Source organism: Gymnodraco acuticeps, unplaced genomic scaffold, assembly GCF_902827175.1.
Source record: "Gymnodraco acuticeps unplaced genomic scaffold, fGymAcu1.1, whole genome shotgun sequence".
Taxonomy (NCBI): Eukaryota; Metazoa; Chordata; class Actinopteri; order Perciformes; family Bathydraconidae; genus Gymnodraco; species Gymnodraco acuticeps.
The window spans coordinates 608128-626106 of record NW_022990484.1 but is presented as its reverse complement, the minus strand read 5'-3'; the positions used below and the strand labels follow the sequence as shown (position 1 = coordinate 626106).

Sequence of the window (17979 nt, the reverse complement as noted above, 5' to 3'; positions counted from 1 at the left end):
TTAACGATAAAATTGTTACTCTTAGAAACAAAATTAATGACCTCTTGCCTTTGACCAGTATAGTGTTATCAACAGCTCCCGGAAACGTAAGTTCTAATATTACACTAGATAGTAAACTAGAATGCTTTTCAGCCATAAACCTTGAACAATTAAATTCAATGATTCTCTCTTCTAAACCATCAACGTGTATCTTAGACCCGATTTCCATTTCTTACCTTAAAGAACTCATTATACCCTACTGTCCTACTAGGGTATTGCGTTCCAAGAATGCAGGGTTGTTCCTAGAGTCTCTAAAACAGTGGTTCTCAACTGGTCAGGCCTCGGGACCCACTTTTTACTTGGTCAATACATCGCGACCCAACATTTTGAAGCACTCAAATCTATTCAACAAAAAATCGTGCTGTAATATATACGCTTTTCAGCAAACAATATTAATAAAAGTGAAGTACAGTGCATATATCCCTTATATCCCTTAACAGAACTAAAGTATGCTTTTAAAAGGTTTAATGAGATGATGGAATCAAAGCTGAACTATATAAAAAGGCACGCATGCTGAAAACCCAACCCCAGCAGGGGGTCTGGGGGGATTCTCCCCCAGGAGATTTTTAGAAATAGTAACATAAACTACGCATTCTGGTACACTCTGAGAAGAAAATAAATAAATCTATTACTACCCGACATATTAATAATATTTTATGCCATTGTTTGTTTTCACTTTGTTCTGACATCTTTCTGCGAGAAGAGTAAAGAGGAGATAGTCTGTGTGACTTACTTTAAATTGTGGGTTAGGGTAGATAGCCCCCATTGTTCTGTGACCTGTCAATCATCAGACGTACCCATGGATGTATAAAGAAGAATTCTACCGCAAAGTTATTCTCCGTGGGGACTTCCGGCAACAATCTTGATTCTGATTGGCCAGAAGACTCGAAAAACCATCAGCAAAGATATTTTATTGGGAAGATGATCACTACGTGACAGAAGTTTTCAACACCGTTTATGGTCTCCGGTACTTCCAGTCCAACGCCGACTGCATGCACAGCATTAGAAAATCGGGCCTTCAAAAGACAAGTTTGACTTTTTCCCAAAACAAAAAAATTCAAAATCTTTTTTTTTTTCAACTTTTTTTTCTTCACTCACACATCTGCGACCCACTCGAAACGGATCCGTGACCCACATTTGGATCGCGACCCACCAGTTGAGAACCACTGCTCTAAAAGTACAATGGGAGCCAGAGACTTTTCTTATCAAGCTCCACATTTGTGGAATTAGCTTCCAGTTTGTGTTCGGGCGGCAGACACCCTATCCGTTTTTAAGAGTGCGCTTAAGACCTTCCTTTTTGATAAAGCTTATAGTTAGGGCTGATTAGATTCAGCCCCTAGTTTTGCTGATATAGGCTTAGTTTATCGGGGGACATCTTACTTCTTCCTTCTCTCTGTCTATACCTGTGTACTCTCATGTTCCGATTAACCCAGCTTCCCCAAATGTCCTTCTTTTTGGTGTCTATATACGCCGGGATCCGGAGTCATGGATGATCCTGCGGTCCTGTGTCCTGGATCGCGAGCCCTGGATCTTGAGTCGTGGCTGGATGGATATCCTCGTGGATTCATCTTCCTATTATACACACATGCATTTCCAAACATTTGGACTACCTATGTTGCAAATGTATTATCTTTTCAATTTACACACGGCATCTATTGCACGTCTGTCCGTCCTGGGAGAGGGATCCCTCCTCTGTTGCTCTCCCTGAGGTTTCTCCTATTTTTCCCTTTAAACTGTGGGTTTTCTGTGGAAGTCTTTCCTTGTACGATGTGAGGGTCTAAGGACAGAGGGTGTCGCATTGTCATACTGATATTCTGTACAAACTGTGAAGTCCACTGAGACAAATGTAACATTTGTGATATTGGGCTATATAAATAAACATTGATTCATTGATTGATGTTTTACCTTAAAGCCTATTTATCGTTGGTATAAAAGCCCTACATACATTTGGACGACATTCTTTTTGGAGATAACACAAACCTTTTGCCTAACAGTTTTGAATCAAGAAATAAAATGGATGTAGAGGAAGTGAATAACGGCACTCACAAAGTCTTAATCAGCTTGATACAGTGACAGGGTCAAACTAAATTAGCTGCTGAAACGCTCACTTGTTAAACAGACGGACCATGGGACTGCATGTTGTTTTGACACCGAACGCAAAGGTCATATTGACAGCGGGCGATGGAACAGATGATACAGGGAGGAGAGCGCCTGCTCACACAAGCTGCTGTACAACAGGAGTTATACAGCAGAGTGTGCTCAGGAGAACATTTGAATCCTGTGGCTTTCTTTAAAAAAGGTACGTTTTGAGGCAAACAGACTGATGACGAGAATATAAGTTTACTTATATCTGAGCTGGCAGAAGAACGACATAAACAACATAAATATATTTCTGCTTACCTTAAATCCACCACAAACGGAGCAGATGGTCACAATGGTTTTGGGGACCGATGTGTCACTAGAGGGCGTCACCTTGGTTTTCTTGCTCTCCTCTGAGGGGCCGTCTAGTTGTACATTTGTTGACTGTGTGTCAGTGTTTTCTGAGTGACCCTCGGGGGTCTTGGCGCTGCTTTGATCCCCCTGTGCTGAGTCTGTTGTTGGGCCTGGCGAGGCAGTAGCGTCCTTAATTAGCATGGAGGGTTCATTGTCTCTGGCCGTGGCCCCCCCCACCCCCCTCCTGTAGCACACTCCTGGGGCTGTCGTACAGATACCTCAGTGATGAAGGTGTTCGGTATTCATGTGCAGGTGCAGCGGAGCAAGTACAGGGGCTCAGGTCTTGAGCCAAGTGGGGGGGCAGGCTGAACACAGAGCCGAAGTCCTCCCCGGGGGGGGAGGTCCAGGCTGCCTGTGTAGGAGGAGAAGCTCCCCGAGTAGGAGGAGTGGCTGCCGGTGGCGATGCCGCTGTCAGAGGAGCTCTGACGGCCGATCTCCTGGAGCGGCCGGGGGGTCTTGGGGGCGGGCCGGGTCACCCCCCCCTGGGTGACGGAGAGCTTCTCCATGCTCTGTAACGCCAGTTTAGCTCCAACATGGCCGACGCTTTCAGATGGGTTGGAGGACGGCTCAGTCCAAATGGCCATCCGGCTGCTCATGCTGCTCTCTGATTGGCTGGTGTCTGAAGCGTCCGAGGAGCCGGACATGCTGCGGTCGTCCCCCCCGGCAGACGCACAGTACGACACTGTCAAGACACACAACATTAACGACACTTTGATGAATGTATTCAACAGCTGTAACAAAACAACTTTTTATAATCAATTAAGCATAGATAAAGCATCACAATATCATTTATCTTGTCACTTGTATCCATAACATAACATGAATAATACATCACATGTAAGAGAACTGACGATTCTGCTAACTTAATTGAAATGTTAAGTGCAGCAGCATTATGTTTTGGTGTGGAACAGAGATCACTGCAGTGAAAGAATGATTATGTCGTGCTTTGGGATGGTTATTACATGTCGGGATATATATTCAGAGCAGAGTACTTTTAGCTTCAGCTCCAACTTTTAAACCACAGTAACATGCTGTACCTGTGCTGCTCCGGTGAGAGAGCATGCTCAGTCGTTTCTCCAGCTCCTGGGCGTCATGGTTCAACTTCTCCTCCGAATTCGTCTGACTGCCACTGGGGTCTGTATGGAGAACATCAACGAGTAAGTCACAAAGGCTTAATTTATATATATATATATATATATAGAAATCTACAGACTTAAAACAGCAGACCTTAAATTAGCGCAGTCAAAGTAAATAAGTGACGACACGGTAAGATTAGCATGTCTTGCTACTGTCACTGAGAAGTGGGATCAAAAGAGACGCAGCTGAGGACTCTGAGGCACAGCTGTGGAAACACATCCAACAACAACAACAACAAGGGACACTTTGAACCACAAGGGTCTCACTCACAATATAGTTGAATAATATGTGAGCAACAAGATGTTAGTGAAAAGACTAACTTACAAGCACTTTGCCAGGAGTGTTGTGTACTATGATTTGGCCTATGAGTATAACAGGGACGTAAAGAGGGTCACACAGGGGACAGTATTTATGCAACATACAGGGTTATTTTTAGCGCTGCCACGTGGCTGTGTCGGTACGCGCTCTGCTGCTCGTGCTGTTCGTGCTGTTCAAGGATCTCATGTACCCGCCACCGCCAAGGTCAACTTTAAAACTGGATCGATACTTTCCCTCGACCCCGCAGCAGTGACGTGGTAATGACACCGAATTCCTTCATGTGGAGGATTGATTTACAGCACACAACACTGTTCTCAAATAAAAAAACAGACTGGGGAAAAACGTTATATTAGTTTAGTAAGCCTTGCCACTTGTGGCCCTCGTCTCATTAAGTTGCATGTTTTTTAAATCCTGTCTTTATCTTGAAGACAAGCAGCTGTTTGTGATACTAGTGTTAATACCATTTACAGTATGTGCTGATTTTAATTTTCTTCAATTCAAATAGTTAATAAAGCTTCATGTGTTCAGGAAATGTACTTGTCCCGAGGAACACTATCTACAGTGTAGTTTAGAGGATCATATTAAATGTTTTACTATTATACTTGTAAATTCTAGCGAGAGCGTTTTGATTAAATAAATTGTTTCTCATTATAACTTGATTTTTTAATCATATTTTAATTTCATTAGGATAAAAATGTATCTTGGTGCTTTCAAAGGCTCGGTGTGGCATGTAAATCAAATAGTACAAAATGTGCCAGAAGAATTATAATCATTTCACACTGGTTGTCATGGCTGCAACCAAAAGGTATTGTTCTGCCTCTGCTGGCACTCAAAAGCTGTGAAAAATGAAATCAAAGTTTCCCACAGCATCTCCACTTACTGCTGCTGTTTACCAGCTGAGTGAGAGTCATCAGTCTCATATGACACCCTCACGCCTTTTAAGAAGGTTTCCCTGTGCAACCAACAGCCTCCCAGCATGACCAAAGAACAGCCAGAGATCAGAGGACTGGGGTAATATCTGTTTGACTGACAGGTGTCCCGGCCTATCACACAATGAATTTCTCGGGCTTACTTATCCTGGCTAAGCTCCTTTAGACTAACGCCTCCTCCCCTCTGACCAAAATAGGATTGTTTTGGCTGCTGCAAACAACACTCCTTCCTACATGTATGTCACGTCTGCGGTTATGAGATAAGGAGGAAATACACCGACACTAAAACAACTATAATAGGAGGATAGAATTGTAATCACCAATCATGAAATAGTTTATAAAATACTAGTTTGAAAGGAACAGTTTGACATTTTGGGAAATACGACTCATCTGACGTTAAATATGAAGCTATAGCCATCAGTTGGTTAGCTTAGCCTAGTATTAAGATTGGAAGCAAATGGAACTTAGCTACATACATAAAATGAACTTGGTTGAAAGAAATCCTAGTTATATACATTCTCCTCTTTATATTGAAGCAGCCATTTTAATGTGTATTCCCTATGGCTTGATTACTTGTTAAGTAATGAGAGGCAAAGAGAGGTGGATACAGTACAGCATGAAGGGTGACACACATCAAGGCAATTCATGAGAACAGAGGCGGAGAAATGTAGTCAGGAACAGAGACACAGACTACTAGGTGAGAAAGTGAGAGACACAAGAGTGGTGGGGGGCTGAGTACGATATGAAGGGGGGGGGGGCAGCAGTGGAATCCTGGGGATGAGGTTACATACATGCTCGGAGTGATTAGGAGTCTTTGGCTGCTCTGCTGGTGTGAAGCAAGTCTTTGACCTCTCGCCTCGACATCCTCCCTGCTATTTATTCTACTACGCAGCACAATAATAGGAGTATGAGCTCCACCTGTGATTGGGCGGCGAGATGTGTGAAAACCAGAATATCCACGAGGCCCCGCGGCTGCGTGCCAAGCTCTCTGTTGAGTGGCACTCTGGGAGAGATTACTTTCTTTTTTTTGTGTTGAAAATCAAAGTGTTAAAGTGGACAGCAGGAGAGCAGAACATGTCTCACAGCTTTAGTAATATTAGACCTGGCATCCAAGCTGGTAAAATTACGAAAAATAAAAGCATGTAAATGGTCAATAGAGACATTTGAAAATAATATCAAACCAATGTTTAGAAGAAGACAGGAAAACTCTCCATAGAGTCGAGGATTTTAAAGTCGAGTGATAATTCTCTCTGTTGATTCGTCACTACTTTTGTTCTTTTCCCATCTTAAGCCCCATTATTAATAGCACTTCAAAGTTGAGGAGGAACATAGGCTCTATTATTCTTCATTATCAGTGTGTTGTTATAATTTGACTAATAGGTGGATTAACTCCGAAAATTGTGAATAACGCTAAACACAATTTCCCTGAGACTACACTGATGTTTTTCCAAATATTAGCTTTTCCTGCTCAACAACCCAAACCCCACGTTCAATCCCGTAACACAAAGAGAAGCAGCCAATCTTCAGTATTGTGAATCTGGAGCCAGGTGAAGGCTGCAATCTGTACACAATCGATTATCCTATTAGGGATTCATTTTCTTTCAGCCCTGGCATTATGTTACAAAATCACAGAGGAACTGCAGTGAAGAAGACAACTTTTAGAAAGTAAACTAGTCTCTCCGTCGGGTTTTCCCAATGGGTGGCAGGAGAATAGCGGAGGACGAGCCTCAGCTGAAGCTCATTATAAAAACAAACTTCACTGTTGCACAGAAAGTTTAGAAATATTCCATTCTATTATCTTTGCAAAACCTTTTCAAGTATTACCAAATGGAGATCATGATGTCCACACATTGAGTCATTGTCTATCATTTAAGGAGTGTGCCTGGCACCTTGACAAATTGTAATCTTGCCAGACAACCCTGCTGTAATACGAGGTTAAAAAAAACATAATGGCAATTTGGAACGCAGTCCACCCCCAGCACTATACCCTCCACTATACATAGACTACAATTCAATTTGCTACCTTAACCACAGTTAGTACAGTAGTCCTCTCTCACTGGTGTATAAGGTGACCCTAAGCTCTATATGCACCCCGGTACACTTAAGTCAGGGGTTAGGATGTTTGACTACAGTTATAAATTGCTGCTTAGGGTAACCCAATTACATAAAAAGCAGCTGTCAGTCATCATTTGGTGACTTCAAAGCACAGCGGAGGAATCGTCTGACTCATTCTGCCAAAAAGGGTTGGATTCTAGGAAGGCAGCAGTCGTAGCTCTGACAGTTCCTGGAGGCCCCGGGGGGGAGCCGCGCACACTTCGATTCAGTTGAAATGGCAAGTGTTGACTTAAGTGTTTGCTCATATTCCTTGGCAACAGCGAGGCTATCCATTAACTGAATAAGCCTCACATGAAGACCCACCTTCTCTTTAAATAATAGCACTTCAACTTAACGTTCCCCGTCTCTATAGATCTCTGACACCCTGTTGTTTCTCATGTCCTCTCCAGTGAAACAGCTCCGGTACTGACCTGGCAGGACGGGCCGCAGTCCAAACGGGCCCCTGGTGGGGGAGATGCCTCTGACGATGCAGTCGAATAGAAAGCTGATCTGCTCGCTCTCAGCAGACGAGAGCAGAAACACACCGGCCCCTGTAGAGAGCACACTTTATTAGTGTCACGATAGATTTGCAGCAACAGATATACTGTAATTAGCACAATTGTACTATTTGGTTAAAGGCCAAAGAGTCATGAGGGAAGTCTTAAAACAGGTGGTCTAGGGGTAGAGCAATGTGAGAATTTGGTTAGGGATATTGCCAAATATCTGGAACATGCTCCCAGAAACCTGCAGGTCCGCTGAAACTCTTAATACTTTTAAATCCAGGCTGAAGACTTTTCTTAGTGCCGCTGCTTGTAATTGAGCTATTCACATCTTACACTGCACTGTAACTTTTATTCATGTACCTGTGTTATTCATGTCTTATTATCTTTGCTTTTTAATGTTTCTAATGTGTTTTATGCCCTTAATGTCTTTCATTTTTATGAAGCACTTTGAATTGCCTTGTGTTGAAAAGTGCTATATAAATAAACTTGCCTTACAAGAGGCAATAAATAAGAAATATATCACAAGAAATATGTATCATTTGAAATCCTTGAACTGTAGCGCCAATATTATTGATGTACCTGCCACTATGACTATTATTATATGACTATTATTCACATCATCCTTTACTGGGTGGTTCTATATCTGACGTCTACCTCTTGTCCCCTGAAGTCATTAGGAATAATCAACAATGCTGATCCATTAAATAAACACTTCAGTCCGGAGCAACCGATCGACTGACGTCCCTCAAGCCATGCTGCTTTCAAAGCTTTCTATGAAAAATGATTAAATATAAAATATTTGCCGGTTCGTTTTCTGTCGAATAGATTAAATTGTGTTATTGTTCTGTTTGGGCGAATACTCAAATGATCTATTCAAAGTACCTTTCTTGGAGAAATAAAAGCGTGTTTTTTCTACAAAATCTGAAGAGGCCATTTGGGGGTTTCTAAACACTAAAACAAGGTTATATAATCAAAGGATAAGTAAGCAGATCTGGCCAAGCATTCGTTACTTAATAATGTTTTAATACCTGTTTGTATTGAGGTTTGATACTCAGCACTTATATTCATTTGTCTTTCATGTCAATGTAGAATGTCATCAAAGGGGAATAAGAATGCAAAGGTTAAGAGGTCACGCTCTACAGAGGTCACCTGACGCCCTGTGACAATACAACTGGCTTCCCATTACGAGGTGTCACCATTAAAGAGTCGCTGTGTCGCCCTGTTCTTGGGACCACCCATGTGAAAGCTGGCGTCAATCACATTCCCATCCCACCCCTCAGTCAGCAGGGCCAGAGGTCAGCAGTAAAATCCGCACAAATGTCTTCACCTGTCCAAATTGAAGATGTATTGCCTGCTGAGGTGGATGATATGGATCTAATTAAGATGAAGTGATGCATTACATTTGATACTGTCGTCCCTCTGTGAGAGACTTCTGCGGTTAGACCATGGGTTATTTTCCTTATGAGGATTAACGTCTCATGTCATGCGTTTGCTAGCAGGTGACTGAACATCAGGTGCACGGCCAAAAGCTACCAAAGAGAACTCAAAGCAAAACAAAGGACAGGTGGCAGCAGGGCTCATGTAGTTACCAGTTTAACAGTGATTCTGAGTAGAAACAATAACCACTCACACAGACCCCTCAGGTGATAAAACACAGCATCATAACAAAGTGACGGAGGTTGTTAAATGTGTTTGGGAGTGGGAAATGTAAACTAGCTAAGAGTCTTCATAAGAGCAAAGGCTGGTCTTTCCATTTTCACAGCAGCAAACGCATCCATGCACACAATTTCAATCAGGCTGCAATCATATTCATTTCAACCACTTTTTTCTTTTGTTACAAAGGAATAAATTAAGTCAAATTAAAACAGAAATAAGCAGAAAAAAACACTCATTTCCATTTCAGAAAATCTTTTAATTTCAAAAGCTGGAGCCAGATTTTAAGTAATTTATTATTCTATTTTCTTCGCCTTTTCCTGTCATTGATGTTTGATTCGACTGCTGTAATGATGCAATTTCCCAACATCTTTTAAATGTATAAATCCATTTGAATGTCCGACTTGTGGCGGATTCATTTTCCGTCTATCATTCTCCATCCGATTCATTATTTTAGTCATTATATCAAGAGCGTAAATCCAGCCCACTTTGGCTACTTGCATTTACTACTAAAAAAAACAGAATCATTTAAGAGTTAACTCTAGCAGGACATGGACCAAAGGTCAGACAAATGAAGCTACAACCAAAGCGACATGTCCAACCCCCTTACACAACTCCTCCTTCTGCGGCGGATAAACTGTGCCGAGAGATTACATGTCACAGGAATGCGCGCCCTTCAACACTCCAACATCTTCACGCACACACTCACACACACTTGCCTCTGTTGTTGCTCTTTTTCTGTGCATACGTTGTTTGTGATGTCTGACTGTGTTCATATTATCCAAGATCCTCTGCTGGAGATTCAATGGAGCTGAATAAATCATATTTGGCATACTGGAGTGTCATGTTTCCAGCAGGGTCATGGTGTGTCCGTAACACTCTGATGTCTCTGTGCCCCCCACCCCCTCACGTCAGCCCCTCCAGGTGTTGACATGCACCCGTCTCTGCTTTAATGGTTTCACGTCTGTTACAAGATGTAAACTATGTTCTACCCGATCACAGGGGCACGCGGACAGAGCTGTTATAACTGAGGGGTAACTTCTGTTTCTCAAAAACAACTCCTCTGACATGAGGCATGATGTTGCATTGTGGGCACAGCAGGGGGGAATCTCACAGACTGAATCATTTCCTCCAGTCATGAAGCAGCTGTTTTACTAATGCAACATGCAATGAGTCAGAGAGGACAACATTAATGAGGACAAGTGAAAAATGTCTTAGTGCCACTCGCGTCTTCTGGCTGCCATTACTCATATTGGTGAATGTAATAACCGATAGCCCATATTTCACATTATATCCATATGTAATAGCTAAACATCTCACTTTGACACCATGAATGAATCTGCTGCTACAGGCTCTCCACACGTGTTTTAAACAGGGCTTTGGGCCCATTCAGTCACATGAGCATGGCTGAAATCGTTGGACAATAAGGACTGGATCAATTGGTGTTGGATGAGTTAGAGGAGAGGCCAGTCAACTTCTTCCACAGAAAACTGCAAGTTGGAAGCAACCGTTGTTTTAAAGTGATTCCCTACCAGGGTGATTCTACTGTGGCTACAAGAGAGTGGAGCATCAAATCCATTGTTGTTTTTTAGCAGGAAAATACAGAAATAGTATTAAAAATGTGAGACTTTGAAGTATATTTAATGTCACAATAACTAACAACAACCAGCTATTAGAGAAGGACTAGCCTTGGTTTCCCATTAGTCAGGTGTCATATTTTAACACTGTGTGCTGGGATTAAGATTGCAGAAAAGAAATAAGTAGTGAGTAAACAAATGAGTTAAAATGGATAACTTTAGGTGATGGATAAATGGCTGAAATCTGTAGCTCCAAGTGGAGGTAGAATAATGCCAACCAAGCATAAAAAATGAAATCAACATTTCCAGGATCATTATGACATGTATGGGCTCTGATTAACAGCCACCGACCCACCAGGGGTACATGCCCCATCTCACAAGGCAGGGTAACAAGTAATTGTACGCTCTACCATTCTGATATCTCCTAATTGGAACAAAGTGACTCCATAAAAAGCAGCTCCAGATAACTGGCTGTACAGCGTGTATTTATCTGAGTCTTCCACAATGTGATGGTACCGGTAAGAAGCCTCTCTATCAGCGACACTGCTGGATAAACGCTACAAATGAATCATCGTGAATCACAGACAGTTATTATTTGGTCGGTTGGAGAAAGACATAAGAAAAGCACAGCGCAGATTCACATTTGTTCAGCTATTAGCCTCTAATGATGCAACCCGATGTTTCCAGCAGACATTGTTGTCATGGCATGGTGAAGATGTTGATGTTCCAATATGATTCAACAGTTTGTGCTTTTATATCTCTTATTTTAAAGCAGCATTAGCTAAATGAACTTATCAGTGTGACTACATTTTGATTGCACAATGTAATGGCTGTAATAACAGCATCAGCTGAAAGTGGTTCCCCATTGGGAACTTTCTGCCAAGAAAATAAACCCTCCATTAACAGCACAATGGAAGTGCGTCAACCATTGGGCAAGCAAACCAGAAGGAGAATAGCGGTTTTGTTTTCCCGACTGACCAAAAAAATCTGCATTATTAGAATCCTGACAAGATTCATATTTGCATTATCTTGTGAGATAGCCAGGAAGGGAATGCTAGGTGGGGGAAAGTTGGTAAATTGTCTATTGTGTTGTTTTTTTAATCTTACATGTTCTAAACACTTGTATTTTAGGTGTTGAATGTGCAATGCTCAGTCAACTTTCACAGTTCTTATAATTCCTTTAGTTCCATCTCATGCTTCCCAAACAAAAGTGTGCTGTTACAGCCAAATAACCAATGATCCTGATGTATTGAAGAACCATCTGCCAAACACAGAATCCCAGTTAATGACCGAAAACTAAACACATCCAAATGTAGCATGAGAGCAACAACATAAAGGCTATAGACTTACAGTAACCACATCTTGTCCCTCCCTCGAACACAAATCCGTTGGGTACGGGTCCATATCTGCGCAGGTCTGGGAGGTTCCAGTGTCCGATGATAGCAGGCGGGACGTCCCGGGCTAAAGCCAGCAGGTTGTTGCACAGATGAAGAGTCGCAGGCCCACTCTCCAGCTTGGTCCCCGGTAAGACTCCAACACTGAATCTGTGAACTAAGCAAACAGAGAAATGGTTAAATCATGAAGAAAGGCAAACAGCTTCAATGCAAGACTTAGAACTTCGAGCATTATCTAACAATTGTCACACTGTTATGTACAGGTGATTGAACTGCCCCATAATAACCTGGTCAAATAAGACATTGACACACTGAAATTAGAAGGTGCTGTTAGGCAGATATCGTAAACCTTTAATGAAAATAAATAACAGTATCCCCTGTTCAGGTGTTACATTTGGAAAACGTGCAGTTAACTCAATATTGAAAGTCTACGGGATTGACCTTTTGAGACAAATGAGTAATTTGCGATATTATATAAGTGCATTTGAATTAGATGTTTCCCTGATAATACTATATTGTAAAGAGAACAAATGCATGTTGAAGCCGTCGGGAAGAAGGCTGGTTACGTCATCTGTTAGCAGCCTAATCAGAGGTACTATTGACTTGCATTATGGTGTGTTTATGTGTGCCTAACAAACTGCCTGGACTTCTGTCAGAATCCATTGACATGCAGGGGAACAGAGTCCAGGCAGAAATTAGCCGCAATTAGTCTTCACATGGGACAGATACACAGTGTCCTTAAAAATGATTATTTCAGCACGGTTTTGATTTCATTCCTCAATTAAAAGCAGAAACAGCTGCACACACAGGGAGTGAGATCAGCGAGCTAACTGTGAACACAGCAGGCTCAGATCTAAAGCCCAATGCAATCAATCACAGCTTCACAAACATCTGTGTCATGTTGCTTCTAAGAAACAAATGAGGTTGTCAATAGAAACAAGTGCATTTGTGTTTCTGCCTGTGAGTTTGTGAAACTTTATTTAACTCATGTGTGGGGTTTCCCAATGGCTCTTAAGACATTAACTGCGCTAAGCTAACTCCGCAGGTGAGGCAGATAGAGGCGATGATGAGGAAATGTTGACAGGATGCGTCATGTCATTACTCAGGTTAAGGAAGATTAATATGTTGTCCCAAAGAACAACAAAAGCTGTGCCCAACAGTGGCCCTCAGCCCACAGTCTGGCAGGTGACATTTCCAATAGCTGGACACACCTTCGTCAACACACACTATAATCTAGCTTTCTCAAAACACACACACACAGGAGCATCCATACAGGCAAGCAAACACATATATTTACCAATGGGAAGGAACAACTGCTATGCAATTTGTCTCTAGCACCATGTCCTCTACCCCACAGGCAGGTCCCGTAACACTGTCATTAGTGACTGCTTTAACATTCAGCTGGAGTCCGGCCACCAGCTCGACAGTCCAATGCTATATTTAGCACCTATTAGTTTATCTTTTATATAACTTGCATACAATGGATCCATAGAGCATGGATATATTAATTCAATTCAGGTGTGATCATTTCTAAAACCTTGTAATAAACCTTTAAAACGTTTTTTTACTGACTATTCCCCGGGTGTGATTTACTAAAAGATCATTAGCCCTTTCATGAAGCAAATGACTTAGTTTAGGGTTAGACAAAGTGAACATAGCAGAAGTGTATGACAGGGTGACAATAGCTGTTCTCGGGGATGGTTTGTCACTTTTTAAGTGTACTGAATCAGTAATATAAATGTTGTTTGATGGAACAATCATATAGGACCAGAAATGTGTTAAAAGGGTTCAACAGCAATTGAAAAGACATTCATACAGCGACAGAAACGTCACAAATAAACTGGCTTGCCCAGTCAAAAGACGCACAAACATCAACTTATTAGAATAATATATAGAAATCTGTACAAAGTAGTTCCTTTCTTCAATGAATCATCAGTCAAAATAACTGCAGCTTTCCTATAACGGTGCTTCAAAGCTCTCCACCCGTTTCCTGCCTTTGTTTCACTTGCTGCAAGGTATTCGGTGGTTCACCTGTAAGGCTTCATAAACCAGGCCCCTGGATACATTCATAAACTGCTGACCCATCTGTTTCCTTAGGCAGAACTCTAGGGTCAAGACTTTACTGAATGTGTCCAAATACACAATTAAATCGTACTGCTGTTGAGGGCAGTTTGTTTGTTCCTCTTATGTTCTTGCTTTTGTTGACTTGTGAACACTAACTGTGAAAAGGTGCACATTTGTACAGGTTTGACCAATTGCAGGGCGCTTAAGGTTAGGGTCCTTTGACTGCAGTGAATTCTAAAGTCTGAAACCTGTCAGCATGATGGATGAATTAATCCACTTGTTGAGATCCGCTTTTATTATAGTATAGAGATTCATCTTGAATTGTTTTGAGCACCGGAAATGAAACACTAAGCGAACAAAGCTGTAGCACGGCTGTATATCCTCACCTTCTCCGAGGCTGTATCGTAGGCGGGCGTCCCACGCCTGCAGGGCCTCTTTGCTGTCGAAGCCCAGAAGAGCAGTCTGGTTGAGGCAGAGGATGGTGAGAGTGAACGCCACTCCTTCAAACCACTGTCCCGTTTCCACTCCGCAGATCTCCTCCAAGGTGACACTGGCCCTCTCCTTGTTGCCCTGAGCTTTGTCAGATTTGTCTTTAAAAACCAGCAGCACTAGGCAGTCTGGAATCAGAAAGTACGTACATGACAACGTCACATTTTTTGCATTATTTTAGAAGCAGCAGATCCCTGAAAACAACTGGAAACTGTTTAAATACATGAAATTCCATCGACAAATAACAAAGTATTCTGACACACAGTAGCTGTTCTGTAGTCTTTTGGCACCTTCAGATAATCAGTGTCAACTGACAAAACAACAAGTGTGTGTGCATCTCACTACACACACACACTTAACCCACATAACTGAGGCATGAGCGCAGACAGCTGTGATAACACTGACATCCAAGATCTGAAGAGGAGCAGCGCTCTCCTCAGTATAACCTGTGGAGCACGCTAAGCACCAGATATCTAAAAGAAACCTTTCTGTGTAATGCAATACAGACACTTTAATACTGGGAATCAGAGTTCTTAAAAACATTAAAAGATGTAAGGTAGGTTTCGACAACCTTGAACTCAACTTCATGTAAGCTGAAGCCTCTTCAGTAAATGTGACCAGATAACACAAATTCACTGAGAGAACCTTCATGGTGCATCTAAAAATGCAGAAGGGCTCGCTCTTTTATAATTAAATTAGCAGATGGGCTCAAAGGGTCAAAAATACTTTGAGCTTGTGGAATCATGTTTAGAAATATTTTGAAAACTGTTTGTATATCAGTTTTAACCTGCACAATCTTTGTAAGAGAAATGTTACTGCGTGGAAAGAAATCTGACAACTATTTGTGCACAATTAAAATCAAGGTGACACACACAGCAGGAAACTGTGAAACAACTGAACACACTTGAATGCACATTTAAAAATGACATGGATACATTTTAACCCTTTTAACAACCAATTCAGTGCTAGAAAGTGTACTTCCTAAAAATTAACTTCTATTTTGAAACTGTACTTGGCAAGAACGTTTTTCCTCTCAGAGACTTGGTGCAACATTTTGATGCTAATACAAGTACTTTTACTTGAGTAACATTTTGAATGCAGGAATTTGACTTGAAACAGAGTATTCCTACACTCTGGTACTTCTACTTAAGTGCAAGACCTGAGCACTTTTTCAACCTCTGTCTTTATTTCCGAAGTTATTACTCGTTTGAGCCCTATTTGTGCCCACATAGTTCCGAATGAACGAACACAAACACGGCATCGTCATGACTGGAAAACACACCTGATATGTTCAACCTGCTAACGAGCTAGCTTCGTCTACTGGCATAGCTAACATGTGCAAAAACTGCGTCAAAGCTTTACGAATATGTTTTCATTTCGTTAAGAAAGAAGTGTAAACAAGAAGCTGTTATACCTGCTACAGGCGACGGCTTGCGAAGAACGACCCACCTAGTTTTCCACTGTGAAAGAAAGCAGAAAGTACACACAAACTTGTTTAAGCACAGATGAAAGTACTTCTGCCATATCCGTCAGCAAATTTAGTCACGCTAAACACCTTTTTTCCATCTCTGAGTCTGGCATATCCCTCCACGACAACAGAATCCGTCATCTTCAGTCATGGTTCCTGACAGCTGCACAGTCGCTGACTGAATGAGGGGTCACTTTCAAAATAGCTGCTCTCTCCCTGCTGGAGGGGCACACACTCCCCCCAGCAGAGGCACATGGAAAAAGGCACGACCACTATCCAGTGTTGTGTGTAACGCGTTACAAAAGTAACGGCGTTACAGTAATGTTACTTTTTGCTGTAACGAAGTAATGTAACGCATTTCTAATGAAATGTGGGTAATATACTACCCGTTACAATTCTCAGTAACGCAGTTACAACACATTTAACCCGAAATTAAATGGTGTTTTGATTTTTAAGAATGTACCAACATCGCGAGACATTCCGACACCAGAGAAAAATGGTGCGGGTAGATTAGTAAACCTGGTGTTCATCAGCCTGTCATGTGTTCATTTCCCCATAATGACCGCCTCGCTGCACATTATCCCGTTTATTAGTTTACACGGCCATACTAAACAAACTGAAGTTACCTACTGTACTCCAGTTTCTATGAGTATTGGCGTAGCCCTCTAAAGCTAGTTTCCACCGGGTCCGTCTGCGCCGCGGCAGTCGACGGCCCGTCCACACAGCGGCGTGCGTTGAAGCTTCCAACGCTTCTGCCCATTCACTTTGAATGGGGTGACGTCACTTTTAGCCGAACTGCATTTTGGGAAGCGACGTGGAGCGTTGCTGGCGTTGCTGGCTTCAAAAGTTGAGCAATGTTCAACTTTTGACGCCTCGACGAAGGCGTCAGCCAATGAAATCCCGTTTATGCAAATCTGCCAGTACAAGCGCTAGCCAATCAAACCGCGTGTATGCTGGGAGAGACTACGCAAGTCATTTCCTCATATTCCAAAAAATGGAGGGAAAATCCATTATAGCGGTAGTGAATCACCCGGTGCTGTATGATCAGTCTCTGTTCATCTACCGGGATACATACCGGAGGAGCGAGGCATGGAGGGAGGTGGCAGAGACAGTGGGTGAAACTGGTAGGTTGTCGCCTGTTTGGAGATTTTATATCCAGTTTACTTCGTTTTAACATTGCTATTGCTTTGGATCGGGGGCGGGAGATTCATGTGATTGGTTGTTGGTCGCGTTGCAAGCAAAAAATCCCCAAGCTTCAGATACGCCCACCTCCAAGCGTCAACGCACGCTGCTGTGTGGACGCTACGGCTCAGACGCGTCCCAGAAGCGGCTCGGCGCAGCGCTTCTCTAGAATCCTATTTTTGCCGCGGCGCAGCCGTAACATAAGGTCGGGCAGGCAGCCCCATAGACATATACAGCTTGTAAATGACCTTTAATATGTTTAATCTTTTGTAGAGGTGGTTATATTTGTGTGCCGATGTTTTCCTGTGGTAAAGTTTTAGTTTTGTACTTTTATTTTGATAGTTATAAGATCCGGACTTTTATTTTGAAGGGACTTTTGCCGGAAGTGAATAGAGAACGGAGGAGTGTACACACGTGTAATGACGGATGAATGACGGAGAAATTAACATCAAATAATTAGTTACGTTGGGTTTTTAGCACCTGGCTGATAGGGGCACAAGCTCTTACGTTGGTACGTTGACACGTAATGTATACATTCAAGGGTGTACAATAAAAGGATACCATCAGTTCGAGAGTATGACCTGCTGGGGACGCTACAGTAAGAGCTTTACCTCATCATTCCCACCACGCTCATGACCA

At 42.2% G+C, this 17979-nt stretch overlaps 1 protein-coding gene across 1 annotated transcript in view; it reads right to left on the bottom strand.

Annotated features, from left to right (window-relative positions):
- LOC117552759 (protein Dok-7-like) overlaps positions 1-16478 on the bottom strand; it is a 45081-nt gene extending 28603 nt beyond the window's left edge. Inside the window, 9 exon segments of the mRNA XM_034226372.1 lie at positions 2440-2706; positions 2708-2869; positions 2871-3214; positions 3570-3668; positions 7442-7561; positions 12094-12294; positions 14588-14818; positions 16105-16150; positions 16246-16478. Of these exon segments, the coding sequence (XP_034082263.1) occupies positions 2440-2706; positions 2708-2869; positions 2871-3214; positions 3570-3668; positions 7442-7561; positions 12094-12294; positions 14588-14818; positions 16105-16150; positions 16246-16299 (1524 nt within the window). The 5' untranslated portion in view covers positions 16300-16478.
- Between the last annotated feature and the right edge of the window lie 1501 nt (positions 16479-17979).